At 39.0% G+C, this 27968-nt stretch overlaps 1 protein-coding gene across 1 annotated transcript; it reads left to right on the forward strand.

Moving 5' to 3' along the window:
- Positions 1–3311: 3311 nt before the first annotated feature.
- On the forward strand, positions 3312–27588 carry OGA (O-GlcNAcase). The gene is made up of 16 exons (XM_081075352.1): positions 3312–4095; positions 6866–6917; positions 7587–7684; positions 9030–9160; positions 10289–10460; positions 12064–12162; positions 12860–13144; positions 14817–14975; positions 15431–16044; positions 16450–16624; positions 19845–19930; positions 20885–20989; positions 21866–21951; positions 22234–22426; positions 24083–24242; positions 25440–27588. The coding sequence occupies exons 1-16, from the start codon at positions 3897–3899 to the stop codon at positions 25574–25576; spliced, it is 2751 nt and encodes a 916-aa protein (XP_080931478.1). The 5' UTR covers positions 3312–3896; the 3' UTR covers positions 25577–27588.
- The last annotated feature ends 380 nt before the right edge of the window (positions 27589–27968 follow it).

Genomic DNA, 27968 nt, shown 5'->3' on the forward strand with positions numbered 1-27968 from the left:
TTCATCTCAAAGTGCTTTCTTTTGAGGGCGGAAATTCCCTTTAGTTTCTATTGAAAATTTCATTGCGTAAATATCCCAATTTTGCCTCCAATATGGACATACATTTGTGTCTATACTGCAGCCAAGGATGATAGGGGATCAAATGAAGTGGACCCAGGGCAGGTCACCATGGAGCAGGTGACACAAAGGGTACTAGAGACTTCCAGTGTGGGGTCGGACCCTTTCTTTATTCTGCTCCTGGAGAGAGACCACCAATGGTAGGGCACCATTATATGGTAATTAAACTTCACCATCCATAGAAGAGAAATCAGGCATTCTTGTCCATCAATGTACACATTGAAAAGGTCCCAGAGGAGGGGTATGTTGTCCAAAAAACAAAAACTTAAAAACTTCCAGAGCCTATCATTTTGTCTGTGTTCCCTGCTCACATCACACAATTATCTGCTCCTTAGGTCCTTGGGTTTCTTTGGACCAACCCCTCTGAAAGATCTGATGAAAGCTCTGGGCCCACTATGCAGAAGGAAAAAAATACGCACTTTTCCATATACTGTTGTATCCCTGAAAGTCATCCGTGGGCCAAAGTTAAGAACCTGTGGTCAAGTCTACCTTTCAGCTTTCCATTGTACAGAAGAGGAAATAGGTGTGTTTATAGGAGGATAGAGACCAGACCCAATCCCCCAAGTCTCTGTCCCGGATGTCACAGTAAAGATTTGTGTGTGAAAGACGGATGCTGTGCATGTCATGCATAATCTAAACAAAGTGACACTGTGACAGGTTCTCATGGCACCCTATCCTTTTCCTTCATGGCCCTTCTGTTTGTAACCAACCAATTTATTTGAGTGGTTATTTGTCTTCTTTGATACACTGCAAGCTCCTGAGGGCTCCTCAAGTGCCTGGACTGTTTTTCCCCCTACCATCCTATTTTCGAGTCCTGGCAAGTAATAGGCACTCAATAATTGTACAAATAATTATGTGATTGGATGAATGAGCATGGTTAGTGTATGAATATAACTGGGTTAGGTATGGAGTCGTTCTCTATGTTTTAGGGTAGATCCAAATTTAAGGGGAGTTGAAGTCTGAAACTGAGAATTTCTAGTGAAATGAGAAGTGCCCCAGAGCCAGGGCACACAAATGGGAACCCGAAAGAAAACAGCCAGTTGGCATTCTGATTTTTTTTGGCTATTGGTTGGATTCTAAATATTGCCAGCTGCTCCATCTCAAAACACCCTCCTTTCTTGCCTTCCAGTATTTCATACTTCCTGGTTTTCCTCTTACCTTTCTGGATACTCCTCAGCCTTTCCTTGCAGACTCATCCTTGTCAATTGGAATTCTAAATGTGGGGTCTCAATTGGACCCCACAGCTCCGACCTGAGCCTCTTCTTCAAATCACATTCAACCCCAGGCTTAAACACCATCTCTATGCAGAGGACTCCTGAGTTCATACCTCCAGAATTCTCCTCTGACCCATATATCCAATTGCGTATGTGACATATTCATGTGGACCTGAAATGGTCAAATTTAACATGTTCAAAACGGAGCTTTGATTCATGCCTTCTCAATCTTCCCCACCTCAGTGAACGACACCTTCCACCTAGTTGCTCAGGTCAGAATTTACGAGTCTTCATTTCTTCTTCTTCGTCATTTTCCCTCTACCCTCCTCTAATCAATAATCCCACCACCAAAAGTGCATCACCTCTCTGTCGCTACTGCTGTTCCCCTCGTCCAAGCCACTACCATCGCTCAGCTGGATTACTGCTGATTCTTCCACCTAAAGTAGCCCCTCCTTGCTGTCGTGACTTTCCATCATTCGCTCAGTTTCTTCCCTTCTTGGTACTTATCACAGACTGAGTTCCTGTGTATGTACTGAATTTGTTATGGTCTGTTTCTCCAACCAGAAAGTATGCTCTGTGAGAGCAGGGCTCTATCTTACTCACTTCACAAATGTTTATCATAGGCCTATTAAACTTCGGTTCCTGTTGTAGGTGTGGTACGGAGACAAAGTGTGGCACGAACTGCCCTTCAAGTTTGAGAGGTATAGACGGATGGTGGAGCTCGCCTGGGCCACAGACCCCCGAGTCTGGACTGTGGAGAGTAGACGCAATTGTGCCTGCTGACCTGCTAGCAGATGTCAGTGTGAGGTGTGAAGCAAACAGGAAAGTGTCATGAGACTAAGGGTTGGGGTCAACTGGGATGACAGCCAAAGGATCCTCCAAAGGATCACATTACCCAGTGAAGATGCTTACGACCCCCAAATATCATCACAGGAAGTCCCCTAAGGAAATCCTTGCTCTTAACCCTGATCTCAACACTTCAAGACTAAAAAGAAGAGGGACCAGAAGAGTCCCTGGGAGCTACAAGTTGGGCTACCACTGGAAGCATAGAATATGAGACCAACGTGTAAGATGAACAAAACTAAGTCTTAATCAGAATGAGACCGAGATGCTCGTTTCACCTTTATACCTAACAAGTTGAGACCGAGCTCCCAACGTGAGTGCATTATGACAGGACTACAGGGAGCTCTGAAAAAATACAGCCAGGGAATCTAAGCCCATCTAGGGCTCAAGGAAGGCTTGCTTCCCCAAGAAAATGTTTATGCCCGAGGCCCAAGGGATCTCACTTCTCCCTCACGCGCCTTCATGTTCCCCGAGTCCCAACAAGCCAGGAGTTTTCGCCCCTCCCGACATCTGTAGTGTTCCCCTCGCCCGGAGTGCTCACTTCCCTTCCCCAGCACTCAGCGTGGCTCACTCCTACTCATCTTTTCAGATGCAGCTCAAGATCGAAACTTCTGCCCAAAGGAGGATTAAATCAGTCCCCCCATTGAGCCGTCCCAACATTTGGGACACCTTATGGGGGCTGTGTGTGTACTTGCTTGTCTCCACCATTATCCTGTGAGCTCACAGTGGCCCGACAGCCTAGCACGAAGGCCAACTCAATAGGTGTCTGCTGAATGAGGAAACAAAGATTGAATTTTTTAAGGGGGTGAGCGCCAAGCTGTGGGGAGTAGAGGAAAATGATTCAAGACACCGGGGTGAGCTGAGCTCCCCGGGGCGTTGTCTTCACAGAACGGAGTCTGGGTCAGGCTGACGTAATGAGCGTTTAGAAAAATCTCAACCGAAATAGGTCAGTCCTTTCCTATGTCTTTAAGAACTAGAGGCTTCGTTTCCGCGCCTGCGCATTCAGAGAGTAAACACCTCTCTTTTTCACCTTCCCTCCCCCCGTTATCCCTATTGCCCGAAACCGCTGCGGCCTCCTCCCATAATTCCCTTCTTCGGGTGGGGTAATGGTCGGTCCCAGGGCGCCTGCATTGTTCTGGAGGGTGGCGAGCATAAATGGTTCATCCTACTGCCTTCATTACCGTCCACTTCTCGCGTCTCCTCTGTTCTACTTCCCCCTACCAAATGAAGCTCAATAGGCTGGCCCAAAAGAAGGAGGGGGAGCGGGCTGAGGCGACCGGTCTGAGCCGGTCTCTGGCGCAAGCGCAGTGCGGATAAACAGGAAGCGAGCGGCAGCCGAGAACTAGGGGCTCGGTGGGGGAAACAGCGGAAGAACTACGGTTGTCGAGAGAGCGACAGAGACTAAAAGAGGACGAGAAAAGAAGCTCTGGCCACCTGTCTCAAGGGACCGAGAGGTTGCGGCTTCGCTCTCGGCTTAGGCTTCCGGCTCTCCAGCTTAGGCTGAGGCAGCGGCTGACAAAGGACTCTCTCCGGTGCCGCCGCCCTTCGCATCCGGGCATTCGGGTCCCTGCGGAGAGGGAGGGGGAAGGGCAGAGGGGGAAGGGAAGGAGCCGGAGGGCCGTGCGCTTGGAGCGGAGGCTCTCTCCAGCGCTCCGGGCCGGCAGCCCAACGGACGGAGGCCGAAGAAGACCAGCAGAGGTGGCGGCTGCCCGGGGCAGGAGGATGGTGCAGAAGGAGAGCCAGGCGGCGCTGGAGGAGCGGGAGAGCGAGCTCAACGCCAACCCTGCAGTCTCGGCGGGGGCATCGTTGGAGCCGCCGGCGGCTCCGGCCCCTGGAGAAGACAACCCTACCGGGACCGGTGGAGCAGCGGTGGCCGGGGCGGCAGGAGGAGCTCGGAGGTTCCTGTGTGGCGTGGTGGAAGGTGAGCGCCCTGGCGCGCGCGGGCTGGGCACGAGTTTCCTCCCCCCCGCCTCGCCCCAGTACTAACGTGTGCTCTTCTCGTGGGGGGGGGGGCGGGAGTGCTTTACGGGGCTCTGAAAGGGTGTTACTCCCTTGGGTCTGAAATCTGACGTTGCTAACACGAGGGGAGAGAGGCAAAGACAGTGAGCAAGTCTCCCTCCCGTTCTTAAATGGCGTCGAAGTCCCCTCTGGCAATTAACGAGCCTGACCTCGCCCGCCTTGGGCTTGGAGCCTGGCGTGCTCCTGCGGAGGCAGGCGTTGGGAAGGAGCCGAGCGCTAGGCTCTTGTCATACGCGTGTTTGTGTCCTGGGATCTGACTCCCTCGGGTGGTCTGCGTTCACACGGGAAAGTGCGGACAGCGCTGCTGTCCCCACCCTTGGGAAACAAATAATCCGCCCAGGTGTGCTGGTACTCCCGGAGTGGGGAGAAGCAAGCACAGGACGCCTATGGTTTTACGAATTCCTCTGTGCTTAGAATTTTTTTGCTGCCCCGTCACCACCCCCCACCCTTTGAAGATGCGTTTGCAGCCTAGAAAATTGACCTTTACCCACTACTGTGCTTTGCCCCTGAGGGATGAAGCTTTGACTTTAATATCTGAGATACGGAATTTTAATTTCGTGACTGCAGAAGAGGTTTAACAAAATGCCCTTCTCGCCGCCGCCTCATTTCCATTTAAAAGGAATGATGGGCTTTTGGGCAGTGGTGGGAAATGACTAGAAGATTGTATCACAATTTATGAATATAACGCACAGATAATTGGCCGTGCTGTCTATGGAAGCATGAATCAGTTGCATTATTGTTCTTTCCTTGAATACAGCATACGTGTGAAGTGTTTTGGCTGACCCGGGCTTTCCTAGCTGTCTGCTTTATTAGTTCTACATGTAATGGTGTGCACAGGAGTATCAGTGTATAAAAATGAAGTCTTTATAAAAAACGAAAAAGATAGGGAAAAGGAAAGAGGGTTGCCCTCTTGGTTGAGAGACTCATATTTTCCAGCGGTGTCAGCATAGAATATTCATTTGCAAGTTGGGTGATGGTTACTGTATTTTAGGTAAAGTTGAATTGTAGGAGACGGCAGACGAGCTAGAGTGAATAAGGAGGAAACTTGCCTGTTCAATAATTATGGAGGAAAGCTTGTAGTTTAGTAAGTCGGTTTGTTTTTCAGAATAGTATTGAAAGGGAAATACTCAGAGAATAGAGTTGTCTCTTAAGAATTGTCCTTCCCATTCCATTGTGGCTAAGCACCTGATTTTTTTTTTCTCTCTCTAAGTTGGCACCATTCCTAAAATGAACTAGGTATTGCCAGGATTCCTTTTTTATTTTCTTTCCCTCGTAAACCTTTGTGTAAGAGCACAGCACCCTCTTTGTGATGCTAATTAACCAAAACCTTGAATCTGAGTCTCAAAAAGCAAAGTTAGGTTTTCTAAACATTAAAATGTTAGACACTTGAAAAATGTTTTTTTTTTTTTTTATATTGAAGCAGCTCTAAAGCAATGTTTAATGCCTATTCCTTTAAGAGAAAAATCATGCTAAGGATTCTAGGAAAGTTATAAAGACTTGTATAAAATTTATGTAATATTTTAGTTCAGATCACCTTAAGAGGGTAATCACCTACCTATATATAACAGGGTAACAGTAAATTGTCAAGTTTGAAAATGCTACAGTTTCATATATCTATTATGTAGCGAATTTTTTTTTTTTTTTGGTCTGTCATTGTCCTTGTTTGTGGTGCTGAGTAACCATCTTGTCCAGAGATTGGAGCTTAATACATGTCAGAAATTTCAGTTTTCGGTTAGTCCCTTAAGTAGGCAGGTAGGTAGGTGTGGAGGGGGCGTGGGGAGAGAAAGAGTGAGTGAGTGTTAGAGCATTTTGTATTCAAAATGCTATTTTAACCATCTCATGGTACTCTTGAGAGGTTGTTTTTGCCTCTTAGAGATGATTAGAGGTGGAAAATAAAGGTTAGGCAAGCTGTAAGGTGTGATTAGCAAACAACAATGAGCTCCAAATACCAGTTTGGTGATTATACTACTACAGAAGGTTATCATTCTGCAGGTTTGTTTCCTGCAATGTGCGTTGCTAGTGCCTGGGACATTCTGGAGAAAGTCGTGTTCTTGAATTTTCAATTATTCAGACCTTTGCTCTGGAATTGAGATTGCTTGAGAGTTTATTGTTTGGGCCAGTTTGAGTTTGTTGTGAATGTAGTTTAAGGAACTTTTATTGTATCAGGAACTTAAAAGTGATCATAAAATTTGGTCAGTCAGATTCTTTTCTAATTCTGTTCCTGATTTTTTTTCCCTACCTTATTTCCTCCCCCTCCTTTAAAAGCAGTTTAACTCTCCTCCTAGGTAGTAATTGTTATTATTAGCAGTTTTGGATTACTTTGCTTCCTCTTCCTCCATTGTAAGATTGAGATAATCGTTTAAAACAGATTTAAATACATTGGTCGCTTTTTTGGCAGTGAAAAAAGATGTTTAGCTGTTCTTAAATAACTGTCATTTAAGTAATATGTGTTCATGGTGGAAAAATAAGAAAATTTAAGCAAAAATGAAATAAAAATATCACCACCGAAACACACCTTAATGTTTTAAAATTATCTTTCAGATTTTGGTATATTGTACACATTTTTTGCAAAACAGGATTATGTTGTGTATGTTTTGTAACCTGCTTTTCTCAATAAACAGCTTAACACATTTGGAAACTTGAAAATAATCTCATTCTTACTTTGAATATAGGATTTTATGGAAGACCTTGGATTATGGAACAGAGAAAAGAACTCTTTAGAAGGTAAATTTTTATTATATGAAGGAGAGTCTTAAACCATTAACATTTTTGTTTGAAGAAATACTAACACTGGGGGCAGCCAGATGGCTCAGTTGGTTAGAGCATGAGTTCTGAACAACAGGGTTGCCGGTTCAATGCCCGCATGGGATGGTGGGCTGCGCCCCCTGCAACTAAAGATTGAAAATGGCAACTGGACTTGGAGCTGAGCTGTGCCCTCCACAACAAGATTGAAGGACAACGACTTGGAGCTGCTGATGGGCCCTGGAGAAATACACTGTTCCCCAGTATTCCCCAATAAAATAAATTTAAAAAATACACTGAATAGGCCAGGTGCAGTTTGATGGTTTCTCTCATTTGCAGAAGTTGGCTTTTTCAGTCTCTTCTTCACTTAGACTCCAGTGGTTTTCAAACTTGACTGGGGAAGCTGAATAGATTTGGGGCTTCACCTGCCTCATTCAGAGCTATTGTGTTTTTAGTTAAGACTTGAATATGTTGACATTCCTTGTAATATTTTTTACAATTGTACTGCATTACAAAAAGCTTAAAAACTACTGCACCCGAATATTAAGCTTTTTAAGAGATGGAGATGCTCCAAGAAAAGGAAAACTTTGAGATTTATAGCCTATCTACATGTTGCCTGTTCATGCATGCCTAATTTCCTTTCCCCTGAAGGCTCCAGAAATGGGAATTAAATACATACTTGTACGCCCCAAAAGATGACTACAAACATCGGATGTTTTGGCGAGAGATGTACTCAGTGGAGGAAGCTGGTAACCTTTTTCTTTTTAATCTATAGATTCAGAATACGTGTAGAAAACAGCTGTATTTTAAATGTAGTTGTACAAAAATTTTCTGAAGTGTTTTTTTTTTCCACTTTGTAGGTAGTTTCCTTCTCTTCTGTCGGGTAACTCGGTGTTAGTGCAAATTCAGAGTGGTACTAACTGCACAGCCATAGTATGATTCATGGGTGTACCAGTCTAACTCTTACCTGTTTTGTGGTCATAAATTGTGCTTGTTAACTTCTGCCAGTGGCCTAAACAGTGGGCCAGTGGACAAAGGTGCTGAAGCAGGGCTAGGCCTGGGGCAAGAAGGCAAGTGAGGCACCCACCTTGGGCGCAATTTTTTTGGGACTCAAAAACAAATAGGTAATCAGGATAAATAATATCATATGCAATTTTTTAAACCAAAGTTAATGTAACAAAAATCCATGAACAAAACAAAATTTTAAATGAAGACAGAATCAGTATTACTAATACGTACTTTTGCTTCAGGCTCAAGTACGGTTTGGTCTTGATCATTTGATTACTATTACTCGTCCTGTTTTTATTTAAAATAAAGACCTCATCCTAGTCCAGGCCTGTACTGAAGTGAAAAGCCATAACAAACTATCCTTGCTACATGTGTTCTTATGTTGAGTTAGTTATATAAAATTTGTAAAGTCATACATCACAGAACATCCTTGTAAATTTGACAGTGGTACTTTTTTTTGAGAACTTGAGTGAATGGGAAAACATTTTCATACTTGGAATTAAATGGTAGACACATGTAGCTAACGAGATGTTTGGTTACAGAGCCCAGCCAAAGCACTGAAGGAAGAAAGTTTTCTTAAATTATGAAGAAACAATTAAAACTTAATCCCATCTCCATTTTGTGTTGTAGTTTACTATATATAATTTAAGTGTCTCTTTAACTTAATTATTTTCTGGTGATGCTGGTAATGAAATTTAATGTGATCCATAATCAAAATATAGTCAAAATGACTATCTTGAGTTACTGCGGAAACTTATTTAAAGATACATCCTGTGATATGGAATAGTATTTCAATTTGCTTAGGAAAACTGTCTCACATTTTAAAAACTTGAAATATGTAGTGAATATTTTTCCTGTAGTTACAAAGATGAGAGGTCAGGATTGTTTAGGCCATCACTTAACCCCGGTTTTAAGAATACGTTTTTCTTTTTATTGTCACACTGAACATGACAATTTTGTGAAATTTAAGGGACTTCCTTTCCTGACTCATTGTAAATTGGAGAAAATGACCTCTTCAGTTGAAAGGTGAAAGGTCTTTTTAGTTTTCTGTGCTGCTTTCTAAAAACATGGGCTCTGTTCTTTTAGAACAACTTATGACTCTCATCTCTGCTGCACGGGAATATGAGATAGAGTTCATCTATGCTATCTCACCTGGATTGGATATTACCTTTTCTAATCCCAAGGAAGTTTCTACATTGAAACGCAAACTGGACCAGGTAACTTCCTTATTTTTTCATTACAGTTCACTGAATTGGTACTTGAAATTTTCTGAGTTACTTTTATGATGTTAAAAGGAAACCAAATTCATACTTTTTGTTTCTGTACATATTTTTTACTTTAATGCTTTTGATAGAGGAGTATTTTCTAAAGTGAGCTTTACTGGAGGTACTAGTGCTTTTCAAAGTTCACTTTGCATAAGAACTGCCTTAATGCTTAGAAGTGATGCTTAAAAGAATGCTGACTAATAATAATCTCCATTCCCAGAGATTCTTATACTGACATGGGGTGGGGGCTTATCTCAGAAATGAAGTGATCTAGAACCACATTTTGAGAAACTGTATACTATTAGGTGCTCAACGAAACTTGTGACTGAGATTATAGAAACAGGGTTTTACCTGTTGGATATTAATTTCTTTGGTTATATGGACAAGAGATGTAGTTCAGTCTGGAAATGATTAGTTTCCCAAGATGAGAAGAAAAATAGATTACATAAACATGTAAACTGTTGCTAAACCTGATTGAAGTTTACATTCTACTTAACATAAAAGCTGCACAACTTTTTTTGTAAAACAAGTTTGCTGATATGTAGAAATACGTTTTTTAGGCAAAGGTTTATATTACTGGTGGCATTAAAATGGCTGGTAAAAAGTTTAAGATAGTTAAATTTCCATGAATGCACTTTTAAAAGGTTATTTCCCTATTTGATCAAGTTCTACTGTGTTCTTTCTGATTCACGGCCTGGTTAGGTTTATTATATGCAAAGAGATTAATTAGGATCAGTGTGTCTCTTGACTAGAACAGGCCTGGGTTTACTTACCATTCATGTTTTTATGTTTTTCTGGCAGTTTGGTCTTTTACAATTAGCAACTAAGGTGGTAGAAGAATAGTCCACATTGTAGAAGCTTTGTTGGGACATTGACATATTGCATTCAAACCCAAAGGAAAAATGGGTCCCCAAACTATTTAGCTGTTTAACATAGATCATGTAAAAACAAATTTGGCTTTGAACATTTTACCAAGGAAATATTTGACTCTTAAATATAATTGTTAAGTATATACTTTAATATTTGGAATCCTGTATTTTTTACTCTGAGATGATAAAGCCTCTTGTTTTCTTATCCTAGGTTTCTCAGTTTGGGTGCAGGTCATTTGCCTTGCTTTTTGATGATATTGACCATAATATGTGTGCAGCAGACAAAGAGGTATTCAGTTCTTTTGCTCATGCCCAGGTCTCCATCACAAATGAAATTTATCAGTACCTAGGAGAGCCAGAAACTTTCCTCTTCTGTCCCACAGGTATTGTATATAATAGCTTTATATTTAACTAATCTTGAAACGCAAACTTGTAAAGGACCATGTATGGGGCTTTATTGTGCAATTCCCTCTCCCTTTGGCATATAAAGGTAGGAATTCTTTTCCTAGAAGACATTTTTTAGGGTCTTACGTTGGAGAAATTTCAGTGACTAATAAATGACAACTGAATAGGCAAAAGAATTTATGTAGTTTTTAATACTGGAAGTGCAGTAGTCCCCTCTTTGTCCATGGTTTTGATTTCTGCAGTTTCAGTTACCCGTGGTCAACCACAGTTGGAAAATATATATGCCAACTGCCTGCTAGTCACTTAGTTGTCATGTTATCTATCAGCTTGACTGTTGTGGTATTACAGTGCTTTTGTTCAAGTAATCCGTACTTTACTTAATAATGGCCCCGAAGTGCAGGAGTAGTGATGCTGGCAATCCATCTATGCCAAAGAGAAAGTGTAAGGTGCTTCCTTTAAGTGGAAAAGTGAGTGTAATACAATAAGGTATTTTGAGAGAGAGGCCACACTCACATTTATTACAGTATATTATAATTCTTCTATTAGTTATTGTTGTTAATCTTTTACTGTGTCTAATTTATAAATTAAACTTTATCGTAGGTATATATATATAGGGGAAAAAATAGTATATATAGGGTTAGGTACTATGGTTTCAGGCATCCACTGGGGGCCTTGGAACATATCTCCCCACAGATAAGGGGGGGGACTACTGATATATGAGCATTACATTTTTGGGATTAAAGGAGGGATAGTATCAAAATGAAAATTAGAAAAAAACAAATTTACACAGTGTTTAACGTAGTCACTTCTCATTTCTTCCTACTTGTTCCTTTTTTCTATCTATGCATTTCTGTATCCTTATCACTCTTCCCACTCCCAACTGAGCTCTTACTTTCAGAAGTCAGCGTAGAAAGCTTAATAATTTTTCCTCACCTGCCCCCCCCTTTCCTTCCATTGAAAATGTTTTAGTCTTTTTCAGTTGCTTCTTAAAATTTGGCTTACAAGAAATTTTCCCCAGAATTGACTTGTTCAGACTGAATTTATTTAACTTTGTGTCTATGTCTGTCTTAGAGTGTTGTGAGCTGTGAACTATATCTCAGTGGTCTGATAGTACATGAGTACTCAGATAACGTTTAGTAAGATTATACTTGGAATTACTTAATTAACTATAAGTTATACTGTAGTTGCAGTTGAATATTACTAATAGTCATGGTCCTTAACGTTGCTTTCTTTGTTGCGATATTATCAATTCATTCTATTTGGCCGCTGATACTGAAAAATGTAGACAATTCAGAATTGTGTAGAAAATGCTCAAATTTTTATTTAGTAAACTTGTATTTCTAGTGATCGTAAGGATTGATCTAGATTACTGTTGGAAAAAGATCAGATTTTACTGACTTTTTTAATTAATTGATTCTTAAATGAATTTACCACTTGAGTTTACTTCCTTTGGGGCGTGATATGCAGGCTTTTTATCATTTGGATGAAAAAAATTTAGAATTGGTAGAAATTTTTTCCCTATTCAAAAACTCATGACCATTTCACTCCTGACTCTTTACTTATGTTCCCTCTTACATTCAGAATATTGTGGCACTTTCTGTTATCCAAATGTGTCTCAGTCTCCTTATTTAAGGACTGTGGGTGAAAAACTTCTACCTGGAATTGAGGTGCTTTGGACAGGTAAGTCTTTAAGATTTATATAGTGAAACTTTAAGACCTAGAGAAATTGGTTTTGGTTAATTAGATACTTTTTAAAAAATGAGCCTTAACCAGAAAACTTTATTAAAATTCTCTTTTTTACAAAGTATACATTCTTCACTTAGTATTAAAAAAAAATCTTTGAGGATTTCCAGTGAACCTAAATAGAATTTACTGATAAATAATAGATCTATGGGGAACTGGGCTAAAGGGTATTGATACTAGCTCTAAGAGACTGTTCTATTTTATAAAATAAAAGCTGTCATGCTAGATTGACAGCTAGTAATCAATGGACTGTATTAGCTTTTATTCTGAGAAGTAAGGGCAGAAACCCTCCCAGAGTTTAGGTTAATTTGGGTTTGTCTAATTAAGGATATATTGTGTTATAATGGAGAAATAAATTGTTTACATGAAAATTTCTGATTAGCATATCAGTTTGAGGCAGCTTGCCCAAACTTTAAATATTTACACCTTTTGAATACTAATTCCATTTCTAGAAATCAAATCTAAGGAGATAATTGGGGGAAAGGTGAGTAAAAAAGACGTATTGCTGTGTTATTTTAAAAAGAGAAAATGTTAGAAAGTATACATATAACAAGGAATATATAATAAAAAATTGTATGCAGTGTATTTTGAAGAACCATGTGTGGGAGTCGTAACAAAAAGTCATTATTTCTAGGTCCCAAAGTTGTTTCTAAAGAAATTCCAGTAGAGTCCATTGAAGAGGTTTCTAAGATCATTAAGAGAGCTCCAGTGATCTGGGATAACATTCATGCTAATGATTATGATCAGAAGAGACTATTTTTGGGCCCATACAAAGGAAGATCCACAGAGCTCATCCCACGGTTAAAAGGAGTCCTGACTAATCCAAATTGCGAATTTGAAGCCAACTATGTTGCTATCCACACCCTTGCTACCTGGTACAAGTCAAACATGAACGGAGTGAGAAAAGATGTAGTGATGAGTAAGTAGACTACTTAACGCTTGACCTTGGGAGGAGAGCTGGGGTTAACTAGAGCCATTGATTGCAAGTAAGTATTCCTTTGTCACCACAATTTGAAGCGATTTTTTTTTTTTTTAAGGTGTGTTTAATCCTATGAATGTATACTTAGGGGATGGAAAAAGGGCTGAGTGGCTTTGGACAAGTTACTTAATAACCTCTTGACCTCAGTTCTCTGTTTTAAAATGTGACTTAGCCTTTGAAGTCTGAGTACTAGACTGATTAGTATTTCAGTGTTCCCCTTATCCCTAGAATTCTTACTCAGTTTGTGTTTTCAGGCGATTTTATTAAATGGGATATTTTAGATGACTAGATGTTCTTGTCTGAGTTACTTCATATGTCATTTAGATTCAGCTTGTATTTATGGAGCATATTCTCATTTTTTAAACATTGGCTTACTAATTTAATTTATGAAAAATTCCTAATTGATTTCCGAGTAAGAAAATGCTGGCTAGTTGTTTATTAACATTTAAAAACCTGTTGTGTGGCAAGTGCATCTTCCTGTGCACTAAGGGTGCAAAGAATAAAGTGTTTTCTACTTTTGAAGAACACAGTCTGGTGTGGGATAAAACATAGGCAGCTGTACTATAATACGATAAGTGCTGACATAATTATCTACAAATTGCCATAGGAACACAGAGAAAGTGATTATTTCCCATAAGCAAATTTGGTGATAAGAAATGATTTTGTAGGGGAAGGGATGCTTAAACTGGATCAAAGTATGAATAAAATTTGTTGGGGATTAAAGGGTTGGTGGGCTGGAGGTGAAAACACTGGACACTGACATTTGAAGTTATTTGAATTTTGGCCCATTTGGGGGCATTGATGGTATGTAGTTGCATCGTTGTATTCTGTTTCTCAATTGTGTACTCCTACTTCCAATTCTGTTTGAAATGAATGCTTCCTTTTAAGGCTGAGTCATTACTCTCCCTCTCCCCAATAAAAACCACAAAATTAGGATATAATCTCAATCCTCTCTGTATATATGGCACTTAGTTCCTACCTCTTTTAAGGCAGAGAGCATTAAGGAGTAGTAGAGACATTAGCAAAACTGGGCTGTGTGCGGGGAAATAAGAAGGAAAGCTAAGAATAGAGGGTTTTGAATACCAAGCCAAAGAGTTCAGACTTAATTTTTTCTACTACCATCGTGGTTCAGAGCTTCATTATGTGCTTATTATCTGTGCTCATATGTAGGTTCTCTAATCGATTTTTCTCTTTCTCCCTCAGTACATTTTATTAATTTGCCCATTTTTTTCACAATTATTTGCCCATTAAGTTATAAACCCCTGAAGGGTAGGGAACGTTTTCTTGATGGAAAGCTTAGCGCCTTTAACCTTGCATTCCCAACATTTGGTATTCTGGACATTTACGAATAACTTTTCCAGTGATTCTAAAATTCGTGTTCTTTATTTCAATTGGGAATTTTACATTTACCAGTGCATTTAGATAACTATTCTAGGTGAAGTTATTCAGTGAAGGGTCTTGGTTGCATTTGCATTTTTGTGTTTAAGGTTTGTTCTGGTTATAGTTCTTTGCAGCTCTATACTGTAACAACTCGTGTTTTGCATTTGTCCCTCTCACTTGTCGGGATGCTTTTGTAATCACACTGTTTTTGTGTTCTCACTTTTTTTTGCAGCTGACAGTGAAGACAGTACTGTATCTATCCAAATAAAGTTAGAAAATGAAGGCAGTGATGAAGATATTGAAACTGATGTACTTTATAGTCCACAGATGGCTTTAAAGTTAGCTTTAACAGAATGGTTGCAGGAGTTTGGCGTACCTCATCAGTACAGCAGTGAGTTTTGGCCATTCTTTGTAAAGGGGTTGGAGCACATGGGTGAGTCATAAAATAAAGAACATTTGTGATGTGCCTTACCATAGGCCCACCAAGCAAAATGAAATTTAGGAATCTAGAGAGAAATAATGTTTTTGAAATCTTACTTTTGGTCTCAAATAGTTTTACCTTGATGGAATACTAATTGTTTAAAAAGTATATTTTGAAATAATTATTTAAGGGTTTTTAAATACAGATCTTTGAAAGAGGTGTTGACATGTTTAGGGGTGTTTGTCACCTGTTTCTTCTTCTTTCCCCACTTCCCTGGTGGTTTTAGAGAAATTGTACTTTTCTCAGGGCTCATATTATTTGGAAGCTCAAATTGAGGTTCCTGTTATAGATATAAGAAAACATTTTTCTAGATCTAATTTGTTCTTTTTCTAATGCTGATTATCTGTGGTAATTTGTTTTTGTAGGTAGGCAAGTTGCGCACAGTGGAGCTAAAGCAAGTGTAGTTGATGGGACTCCCCTAGTTGCAGCACCCTCTTTAAATGCCACAACTGTAGTTACAACGGTTTACCAGGAGCCCATTATGAGCCAGGGAGCAGCTTTGAGTGGTGAGCCTACAGCTCTGACCAAGGAAGAAGAAAAGAAACAGCCAGATGAGGAGCCCATGGATATGGTAGTGGAAAAACAAGAAGAAACAGACCACAAGAATGACAATCAAATACTAACTGAAATTGTTGAAGCTAAAATGGCAGAGGAATTGAAACCAATGGACACTGATAAAGAGAGCATAGCTGAATCAAAATCCCCAGAGATGTCTATGCAGGAAGATTGCATTAGTGATATTGCCCCTATGCAGACTGATGAACAGACAAACAAGGAGCAGTTTGTGCCAGGTCCAAATGAAAAGCCTTTGTATACTGCAGAACCTGTGACTCTGGAGGATTTGCAGTTACTTGCTGACCTGTTCTACCTTCCTTATGAGCATGGACCCAAAGGAGCACAGATGTTACGGGAGTTCCAGTGGCTTCGAGCAAATAGCAGTGTTGTCAGTGTCAACTGCAAAGGAAAAGACTCTGAAAAAGTGAGTATGCTTAATTTATCTGCTTCTCTAGCCTGGATGGTTCCCCTGCTGATGATACGGAAGACATTTAGTAGTACATTGGTAACTGGCAGAAAATTGGCCACATCTTAGAATACATTCTGTCAAGTGTATGTGGGCTCTGCGGAATCTGGTACATACACTTCAATAGTTTGACCTTCTAGATAGAGATGAAGGGAAGTCAAAGTTGATGATTTTAGGAATATTTGTTAGTTTGGGCAGACAGAAACTTTTATTGCTTATCTAAAGAGTTTAAGCTCAATGATTCTTTAATGTTTCGGATAAATTTCCCACACCTGGTACCAAAACAGCTTAGTTTATAATTATGTTTTAAATTATTGTGTTAAGCTTGCAATTTTTTAAAGTATTTTTATTGATCCTTAATAGATTGAAGAATGGCGGTCACGAGCAGCCAAATTTGAAGAGATGTGCGGACTAGTGATGGGAATGTTCACTCGGCTCTCCAATTGTGCCAACAGGACAATCCTTTATGACATGTACTCCTATGTTTGGGATATCAAGAGTATAATGTCTATGGTGAAATCTTTTGTACAGTGGTTAGGTAGGTGCACCAGGAATAATCTCTTCTCAGATATATTGTCCCTTACAAAAGACAGATTATCCCATAGGGAGAAAAACATTTAGGGAATTGGCGAATTTCCAACTCTGTTTTAATTCTTTGCCTAGTTCTTTCGAAGGTGTAGCCATTGTTGCAGACTTGAGATGCAAGTCTCAGTAAATACATTGAGCACATTGATTTTTCTCCCTTGGGCTAATTCAGCCTAAATATCTTAAAAATGTATTAGAAAGTACTGACTTTAACTTGCTCTGACTGAATGCTTCCTGGATGGAACCCTGTATACCACTTTTATCTGATTTGGAGATGAGACACTATGAACTGTGACTGTGTAAGCTCTCTGTTGCTTGCTGTGTCTTGATAACATTAATGCTGTGTTTAACAGAATTGCCGAAATGACATAAGGGGCCTGGCAAGAGGAAGCCATCCTCCCAGCCCTGTGCGCATGCGAGCTTTAGTGGTGGGCTATTCTGGTGCTACTTGGTATTATTTCACACAAGGCTTTTTCTTTATCTCTCTACCAAGTAATTGGTTTTAGCAGGGGATGGAAATTGCAGTCCTCTAAAAACTCTCTGTTCATCAATGGACTTTAGAATGTCTCCTTTGAAAACTGGTTTTTTTGGGGTAAATGTTCAAACTTGGTAAAAAAGCACCAGCATGGCCAAGTTTCTCCAGGGACTTCATTTCACTTCCAGGTTATCAATGCAGCTATAAGGAATATGTAATGGACTCACATACGGCACACAGCAGGCAGCAAGGCTAACTGACATGTCATAGTTTCATAGCAGTCACAAATACTGTAATGGGTTACATGGTCTTGATTGTGAAATAGATGTGTGAGACACTGTGAGCTTAGATTAAGGCGTAGTGGCAATGAGATTTCTCACTTTCTGCCTGTATACTTTGGGCTCTTAAATATGTTAAAAGTAATAATAGTTTCCCTGTTATACAACTAATTATTAGCTAAAAGTAGTCTGTGTTAATTTGAAAATGTAGGACTTTGGGTTCCTGTACACACACATACTGTACACACACACACACACACACACTCACACAGTAGGTAGAGAAAAAATTTTGACTTTGTTTAAAGGCTCCAAGATACCTCTTTTCTGTGATAGATGTCTGCCCTTAGGCTCATGAAAAAACCTTATGTTGGTTGTTGGATGACAGCAAATTTCCTGGCCAGTGGGTTATAATTAACCCTTATAAAGATTTAAATCTAAAAAAAAAAAAAAAAAAAAGATTTAAATCTTAAGTTTTCTACTCTGAGATCTGGATTATTGAGCTTGAGAAAGTGTCACTTAAAACATTTGATATGCAGCTTTCAATTCAAGACTTATTTAAAATTAAATTTGTAATTATATAGTGTTTTCTCTCAGCCTTTACCTCTGTATATACAATTATGGGGCAGCTTTCCGAAATTGTATACATAGCTGTTGTGTAAGTTGAAGGTCAGAGCATCTTAGAAGTTTTAAATGATCATCTTGGCAAGCACATCACGTAGCTTTACGAAGAGCTCACCTCAAGGAGAGTATTTCAATATTCTATAGTAATTTCAGGGAGTTACTGATTAGAACCCTTTGTTTTCCTCCTCTCCAGTCCAGCTGGCATTCAGTCCTTTAAAGAATGTGGCTATGCAGTACTTTTGATTACTAACGACTTCTATTATCTTCTTCCCCATTGTGTACAGATGGGAGAATCCTCAGCACAAGTGTCTACTGCTATTGGATGGACAGCGGCAGATGTTCACAGCGCGTCATGATTAATTAGTTTAAATTGAAAGGTTCTATCTGTGAGGTAGCTCAGGTAGATAGATTTAAGGGCAACAGGCATGAACTGAAGTCACGTTTGCGCAGCGACTGAGGCATTAACCATGTTTTCATTTACACAGCTCTTCGTACATGCAGCTTTTTATTGTAATAGTTGGAAGTGCTAGTTATGTTGTAGTCTCAAAGTCTGGGGTAGGGGAAATTGGCTGATCTTAAAGTTTGAGAGGTGTTGTTTTTTCTTGCAGTGTAAATTTACACTGAGCTATGGAATGGGGCAGGTTCTCTTGTTATAGCCTAAATTTTGACCCTATTTCATACTTATTTTACAAATGCTACATTATACATGTTTTTCAAAAGTACCTCTACCCCTAAAAAATGACAAACCTGGATATAATCTCTTAATGGGCCTGAATTGTCAACAACAAAAATTGATTTGCTTTGGGACTGTCTGACTAGCACACTATACCTTGTATTGATGAGACTGTTAACTTGAACAGGAGGTAGAATGCTGTCTTCAAATGGAAAAGAACAATATTGCGCTGCTTATCTTGTCAGAAGATTAGGCAGGTGATTTTGATTTGGCCTCCAAATATTTGCCTTTAATTATCTTTTCTTGTTAGCTGCCTTTATTGCATATGAAGTTCGTTAAGTGGTGAACCTTAATGCTGACTTCTGGACCTCAAAGCCTGCTACTCTGTGCATGTGTTCATTGCACTGCAAACAAAAGATTATAATGGCCAATCAGGAGCCAGATACTGTCATACTTTTAAGAAAAGTATGCCTTAGTGCTGAACAAATTAGGAGCATCAGTAGGCTCTCCTTAGTTCTCAGAATCTTGTCAGACTGGTATTATCACTAGCCATGTCTGAATTTGGATTGTCCTTATTGGGGGGAGGGGAGGATTCTCATTGTGTTTTGTTGCCAACTTAGTGAACAATTCTGCTGGCCTTAGTTTTCTGACAAGATTAACCCCTTTTTGCCCCCTTTTCCCTTTCCTGTACCCTTTTTCAAAATGTAAAATGTGACTTCAGACAAGTTTAATTCCTTCATGGGCTGTGATAATAAAACGTCTCATCTATCATTCGTTTCACTTTATAACTAATTTCACTGCAGAGCAAGCAGCTGGTTTGATTTTGACAGCTGTTTCTAGGGAATATGTAAACTTGACTCAAACTTGAGACTTTTACTGTCCTTCCAATAATTAAAGAAAGCAAGAACTCTTTAACAGTGATTATTCATTAATCAGAGGAAGGAACATCACTATTGAAATTCCATTGTGAATTTAAAAAAATTATTATCACAGCCTTGTCCTGAAACCCTGGATTATTATTGTTAGAGAGCTATTTCCACAAAGTGTTTGTTAGTTTGTTGGACGTTTGAGACCCCAGGAAATCCCCTTTCTCGTAACGTTCTCCGCTTGGATCTGATCTCAACAGGGTGTCGTAGTCATTCTTCAGCACAGTTCTTAATTGGAGACCAAGAACCCTGGGCCTTTAGAGGTGGTCTAGCAGGAGAGTTCCAGGTATCAATATGAATTCACAACTGAATTGACATTTTCTTTGTTTTATGAGAAACCCTATGTTGCGCATCAGATGGCTGGAAGGATTGGTCTGCCGAAGGCTTTCTAGTCCCAAATTCAATTTAGTTACATAGCTGGATTTTAAATCAAATTTTCCTCCTCTTTCACAGTAATTTCTGAAGGAGATGCTGCCAATTCCCCCCGCGCCTGCGAAGCGCAGCGGCTCTAGGTATACACTTCACATTGTTTCTTTGCAGGTCGCACAGCATTTTAATCTGCGCCCGCAATGCACAATGCGCGCATGCTTGTCTGCCAGTGGAAACTCCATGAGCAAAAAGGATGAATAATTATGCAAGTGAATGGTGAAAGGGCTTTTGGATACCCTTCTAATTATTTTATAAATAAAACTTATATGTGAAAAAAAAGCCTATTAATGAAAATGTGAACAAAATATGAAACTTTTTTGGTGTTAGAATTTGTTCATGGACTTTTCAGGTATTCTACTTTTCTCCCCCCAACAGGTGCTCTGCTGCGCACAGCAAACTGAAGCGCATTGCTTTGGGGATAAAGCGTCTCCTGGACAGATAACCCTCTTCAGACCAAACCTCTCCTCCTGACATTCTGTTCTGCCATCTTTTAGTAGAGAGATGGTATATATAACATTGGTTTAAAAAAAAAAAATTGTCATAATTGGAATCTATTTTTTTTTTTTTTTTACTGTAAATTTAAATCCCTATTTATATGTCACTAAAACTGTTTGGGTAATTTCTATTCAAAAGCACTCCCCCTCCCCCAGCAAAGAGGTATTTATGTTAGTAAAGCATAGTATACCCCTCTTCTTTAGGTCTGCCTGCAGTAGCCAGTTAATATTAAGTTGGTAATCTGCAGTGCACACCCATGTAAAGAAATTGATATTTCCTCAACACTAATCCATCTCCTTTTTTTTTCTTCACACAGCGTTTACTGCCAATTGATGGGGCAAATGATCTCTTTTTTCAACCACCCCCACTGACTCCTACCTCCAAAGTTTATACTATCAGACCATATTTTCCTAAAGATGAGGTAATTGTCTACCTACCAGCTTGGTGTATGGTTATGGTGCACATTACTACTATTCCTTTGAACTCCCTGGTTAAAAGAATCAGTTCTGTGTCTTAACATAGGAACTTTAGATGGAGAAAGTTTACTAAAATATTGACTATGGGGGATATTTAAGGAAGAGCCTAAGGAGTTCAGACTCCTAACATCTTGTGCTAAGTTCTTTAATTCCTCCCTTAAAAAAAAATCAGATGAAATGTATTCAGAATTAAAATTCCTGAACAATCAGTGTGTCTAAATAACATGTTGTTCTTGACTGATTTTCTCCAGTGTATTTGTATTCTGTAATTTTTAGTAGTGAAATGCCTACAGGCTATTGACAATCAGCTACAGAAAGCAAGCCTGTTTCAAGACAACATGTTTAAAACTTTGGGGATAGCCCGTTAGTTCAGTTGGTTAGAGCGTGGTGCTGGTAACACCAAACCTGCTAGTTTGATCCTGGCATGGGCCACTGTGAGCTGCACCCTCTTTAAAAAAAAAGTGTTGATGTATTGGAAACAGACAAACTCAAAATGCGGGATTTTGAATCTACTGCTTACTCTGCCTAAAACCATCCGCTACAAAGTACTTCTCAGTGTTTACTATAACTGTGCTGCTTTCTTCTGGTTTTACAACTGACTCCATGAATAATTTTTATTTAACTATAACCATGTTGCTTTCTACTGGTTTTACAACTATGACTCAATGAATAATTTTTATTTAACAAAGCGGAGGTGATAATTTTGAAAGGCCAGACATTTTGTTACTGTCCTAGAAGTCCAGTCTGACTTAATGTCACATTGTTGTTAAATTCTGTTGCCATTTTTCTTGATGTGTTGCTTAACTAGACTATATTTTCAGGCTTCTGTGTACAAGATTTGCAGAGAAATGTATGACGATGGAGTGGGTTTACCTTTTCAAAGTCAGCCTGACCTTATTGGAGACAAGTATGTGATGAAGTATTTGGATTTGTTGGATTTGGGAGTAGACATTTCAAAGCCAAGTTTAGGTTGAGGGGAGGTGATGACTGGAAATAAATATAATTTTATAGAAATCCCACTTTAGTTTTAATAAAATTTGAATATTAACGTGTATATTTCCAGTGTCTTTATACATCAAATGTAGTTTCCATCAGTTGTCGGTTCAAGTGCATTTGGCCTTAAATCACTGAGGTTTGAAGTTTTGTGTTAGTAACTTAAAACTCACTCTGGCTTCTTTTCTTTGAGCAGGTTAGTAGGAGGGCTGCTTTCCCTTAGCCTGGATTATTGCTTTGTCCTAGAAGATGAAGATGGCATATGTGGTTATGCCCTGGGCACTGTAGATGTGACCCCCTTCATTAAAAAGTGTAAAATTTCCTGGATTCCATTCATGCAGGAGAAGTATACCAAACCAAACGGTGACAAAGAACTCTCTGAAGCGGAGGTAATGCACAGGTTTAGAATTATACTATGGTAATTTTTTCTTAATAAAGTACTTATTAAAATAAAAAAGTAAGCAGATACACACGTCTTAAAAGTCCCAGTGCTTTCTAAATTTATTGCAAAAAAGAATTAGGGCTTTTTCTTAGCATGCTATTTTCCGCTATTCCCTTGTCGTTAGGAGTTTTTGATGGTAATATTTCCTCAAATAAAAACACAACATAGACAATTAAAGAGCCTTTTCCCTCCCTGTTTTGAAGCATCAAATTTAAGGATGTTATGGTCTCTTCTCTTTAGGTAATTAAAATCTCATTTGCTTGGTTGTCAGGAGTCTGCCTTGCCTTCTCAGTAATGCACTTCTTATTGTAATTAAACAGCAATAGAGGTGATCTCTGAGAGTCTGCTTTTTGATAGGAGCGCTTCTTTTTATGGGTCTGTCCCAACTTGAGTGAATCTTTTCTCTAAAATAGTTGATCTCCACATTGGTCAACTAATGATTGGTTTTGGTTTATACATCAGCATGTGCGTTTTTAAAAATAGTTCTTAAGGATAATTTTTATATTCAGTACATTTCAGGTATATATATATTTGGACTCTTGTGAAATTGTCTTTTTTCTTCTATGTTGTTCCTCTTCCCCTTCTTTCTGAAATTCTCTACTCTCCCAACACCAGTATACTCACATTCTCTCTATAGTGTTTTATTATTTTTTACCGTCTGCCCCTAGCCAGATGGCAGTGTGATAAGAGGCTGGTTTGTAGTGGTCTCACTTGGGATTATAGTGACACTGCGGCATGCTGGTAAAGGAGCTATTACTGTATTGCTATTGATATCTGACAGTTACAGTTTGCAGCATAGGAACGTAATAAGTGACCAGTTTGTCTATTAACAAACTACAAAATATGGTACAATATACATAATGAAAGTTACCATCTTAACCATTTTAAGCATAGTTCAGCAGTGTTAAGTAAATTTACATTTGTATGCAAGCCATACAAACTCTTAAAAAGTTTTTTGAATAATTTTAATTTATAGAAATTACAAAGATAATACAGAGTTCCTCCTATGTAACCTTCACCCATTTTTGTTGTTTTTTTATTAGTTTCAGGTGTATAAAACAGCATAATGATTAGACATTTATACCTCTCACGAACTAATAACCCACCTCCCAGTCTACTACCCTCTGACATCATATATAGCTGTTACTATACCATTGACTATATTCCCTATGCTATACTTTACATCCTGTGACCATACACACACACACACACACACACACATTTAATTATAATTGACATTCATCAGCTTCAGGTGTATAGTGCAGTGGTGAGTTCACCCATTTTTTTCTACATTTGTCCAAGTCTAAGAAACCAACTTGGTTATATTACTATAAATTTCACACTTACTCACTACGTTTTCCACTAAAGTTATTTTTCTGTTCTAGGATCCAATCCAGGATACCACATTGTATTTAGACAAAGTTTTTAAGAGTGAAAACACTTCAGCTAGAATTATGAGCTAATTAATTCTGCATGTGATAATTATATAATGACTGCAAGAGTTACTGAATATTGTTTTCCTTTCCTGTTGCTGAGTTGTATAGTTGCGATATAGATGTATAATGAGTGACTACTGAAAGTCAAGAGATTTTAATTTTTACAGAAAATAATGTTGAGCTTCCATGAAGAGCAGGAAGTGTTGCCAGAAACTTTCCTTGCCAACTTCCCTTCTCTGATAAAGATGGATATTCACAAAAAAGTAACTGACCCAAGCGTAGCCAAAAGCATGATGGCTTGCCTTCTGTCTTCACTGAAGGCTAACGGTGAGTATATATTTGTGGAGTTGCTGGTGTTTGGGATAGATGGGGACAGGACTATATTTTAGGATAAAAAAATAGAGTGAATCTACACTTCCCTTCCCTACCACCGTTTATGGTTTGACTTCTGAATTGGTTGTGTAAGAATTGCATTTACATTAATCATTGAAAAATGCTGCTCTTTGACACTGAATGCTTTTGAGCCCCAATTAAATGAGAAGTGAACACATGAGGTTATATTTATTTTGCCAGGAGATTCATAAATGATAGTTGAAAATTAAATGAACCGTGGGCATTTAGGAATGCAGAGTGACCAGTTTTTTTAGTTTATCTAAACTCAACCTTCAAAAATATTTTGCTTTGTGTTAGTGGTATGAAAACTTTCTCTGAAAGACCAGATAGTAAGTACTCTAGGATTGAAGAGCTACATAGTTTCTGTTGCGTATTCTTTTAAAAACAACTTTTAAAAATGTAAAAAACTATGTTTAGCCTTGGGCAGTACAGAAGTGGGTGGCTTGTTGAGCCCTCATTGGAGGGTTGTTGATACATGAGAATGCACTTATTTGCATTTTTATATCATTTGAGCCAGTGGTGTCCCTTTGTGGGATAATTTAAACAACTCTGAAGAAAGCATAATTCTCAGTATTTTGTTTGGAACTGAATCACGCAGATGATGTATATGAGGTATGTCTTAGAATTAACAACACATTCTGGTTATGTTGGCTTATGACATAGGCTGGAATAGGCTCTGCCCTGTGGGCCCTACAATGGTACTTTATTTTATATTAAAACAAAAAACAGGTATCCGTTGCTCTGAGGTTTCTGACAACCTCTTCCCCAAAAGATTTTTTTTCTGGAAGAGTTTCACTCATGGTTGAAATTTTTTTAGTTGAGGTATATTTGACAGTTAAGGATTATATATATTTAAGGTGTACAGTGTGATTTGAAATACGTTGTGAAAGAATGACTACGTTCAAGCTAGTTAACATGTCCATCATTTAAGATAGTTATCACTACCGTATTCAACATTGATGAATATTAATATTTGTTGAATATTATGAATTTTTAAAATCGTGGCATGAAATTTAGGGGCTGGCATAGACAAGCTCTACTATCATCTATTTGAATATTAAAGATCATGATTCATATCCATAGTTTTACTAATTAAGTGACTCATATTTTTAATATTTGTTTTATTTCTAGGATCCCGGGGGGCTTTCTGTGAAGTGAGACCAGATGATAAAAGAATTCTGGAATTTTACAGCAAATTAGGCTGTTTTGAAATTGCAAAAATGGAAGGATTTCCAAAGGATGTGGTTATACTTGGTCGGAGCCTGTGACATTTGTTGGCACTATGAACTGTCCCAAAAGTCTCTTAACTTCATCTGGTGGGTGGTGGTTGGGGTCTCCATACAGTTCAGCCTCTGGAGTGGCAACAGATCAGCCGATTGGGATTGGAAACAAAGACGACTATGTAAAACTCATCATACTTGGAGACTACTCATTGGTTGAAATAAGATAGTATTGCTGCAAATTCTGTATGAAACAGATGTGGGCCTCATTTTTGGGTCTTGTGTTAGGTGCCAAGACCTCTTACATGGACTTATAGATAAGGGGTCTCCAATAAATGTAGTCAGCACTGTTTTCTGCATCCAGTGTGGTTGCATTTCTCACCTAAGAGTAATCAAAACCATTTGTCATTCTCCTTAGCTTATTGAATGAAATGCCTCTTATTCTTTGCGGACATGGCAGAGATGAGAAAGATTTAGTGGGTTTCAGAGGCTTCAGGGTAGAAATTCCAAGTGGGATGGTTGTGGCATAGATTAAGCTGAATAAATGATTTCAATTTGGGGCAGTTTTTCTGCTTTTTGTAAAGCCATGGCCAGTTGTCTCCTATAGCGATGATTGGTTCAGGCATGTTGTGTTTCGTAGGGACAAATGTGCAGTTGTTTGTGGGAAAAGCCTAAAAATGATAAACTTGTAAATTTTTTGTATATAAACTAGCTGTGATCTGACTACCTTTGTGTTTATTGTTTTTGTAATTTTTTTCATTTTGAAAATGAAAGGGTATGGTTCAGGATGGCACTTTGAATAATGTAAATCAATGGAAGGTGGATTGTCTTTACTTTTTTTTTTTTTTTTTAGAAGTTTTACTATTTTTAAAGTGCCTCCCACCTAGGGCTAGGCCATGACCACTTTGGGTACAAGAACCTAACTTCATAGGAGTAATCTGTTGCAAGTGCAGTCACTTCTAGAAATTAACCTCAATGCAGGTCAGCATGTGAAATGTTTTGACATCTGTCAAGTAGGGTTCAGGGACTGATTGGTCCCCATTTGCCCTCAGATCAGTTGTCCTGTAATTTCAAGACCTGTCACTACTGGTTTTATTAAATCAGAGTCTTTAATTCTTGCATGTTTGTATCTAATTTTTAAGCGACAAAGAATGAGCACACTCTAACCAGTGATTTATGGTTACCTTTTTTTTCTTTTTTCTTTTAACAGATTCTGAAAGCTTCATGTATTTTAATTTAGATTTGGTGTTTTTAAGGGTTCTGAGCATGAGGCTAGCAGGTAATCTGCAGGATTCATTTTTTTCATCATGGCTGGCTGACTTCTCCATAGATTCATAACAATATTTTGTTGTCTTGCCTCCTTGCAGTTTTGTATCAGCTGCTCAACTTTGAGTCAAGGGGGAAAGGGCAAGGAGAAGAAAACTTGAAACATTTTCCTTCCTAGAGATCCTTCAGTGTAGGCTATGAGTGTCTTCAAGAGTGGTATCTAGTGGTACCTAGGGACTTTAACCCCAAGGCCTGTGAGTGTGCACTGAATGGGTGAAATGAAGGGAGGGAAGGAAGGACACCACCTCATTTTCAGGATAGAAACCTTGAACTGATAGGATATGGTATATCGGAAACCTGGAACCAAGTTTGCGTTTTCAAGGGCTGATGTGTGAAAGGAATATCTCTATAATTGTTTTAAATGGCTTAATGTCACTTGGCTTTCTCTTTTAAGTATATTTTGTACACTAGTGGACAATTCTAGCATTTTATCTGGAGTATTTCAGGGTCAACCTATGGAATCAGGATTTTTAACAAATTTGCTTGTGGCATTTTCTTGTCTTTTAATCACTTTGGCTGGTCTTCTGGTCACAGATGCTAACTGAAACAGATGTCCAGTCCTATACCTTCATCACTCTAGGATCGTAAAGTGCTATGCTATCTTCTGTGGTTATGAATATTTATTAAGGTTGGAATGACATTTCATTGATTGTTTAGATCATGAACTCAGAAAATGAACTGTAAAACTATCTGAAGACCATGCAAGAGGCAAAATAAAACTTGAAGTGAATGTATGTGGTGTACTGTGTAAACCTACTTGCTGTGTCTGCCTCCTTACCTTTTCTCCTGCCCTTCATGCCTCACCTACAGGCAAGTATTCCTCTCCACATCTGTTCCAAATTAGGGACCAGCTCTTCAAGGCTGCCCTCTCCCACTCCCATCTCCAGTTAAAAGACTTCCTTCTAGGTTTCCTTCAAGGCGAGGCCAAAGATAAGACGAGGAGGCTGGTTCTTGGCCTATCCACCATCTCACCATTCATAACCTGAACTAGGGCAACTAGTTTGAGTTCCCACCATCAAATAGGATAAGGAACACAATTTGCTTGGTTCTTTAGTCAAACGGTGAAAAATGGTAGGGAGTAGCCCAAATTGTGAGACAGGAATCCAAGATGAAA

Source organism: Rhinolophus hipposideros, assembly GCF_964194185.1.
Source record: "Rhinolophus hipposideros genome assembly, chromosome: 15".
NCBI classification, from domain to species: domain Eukaryota; kingdom Metazoa; phylum Chordata; class Mammalia; order Chiroptera; family Rhinolophidae; genus Rhinolophus; species Rhinolophus hipposideros.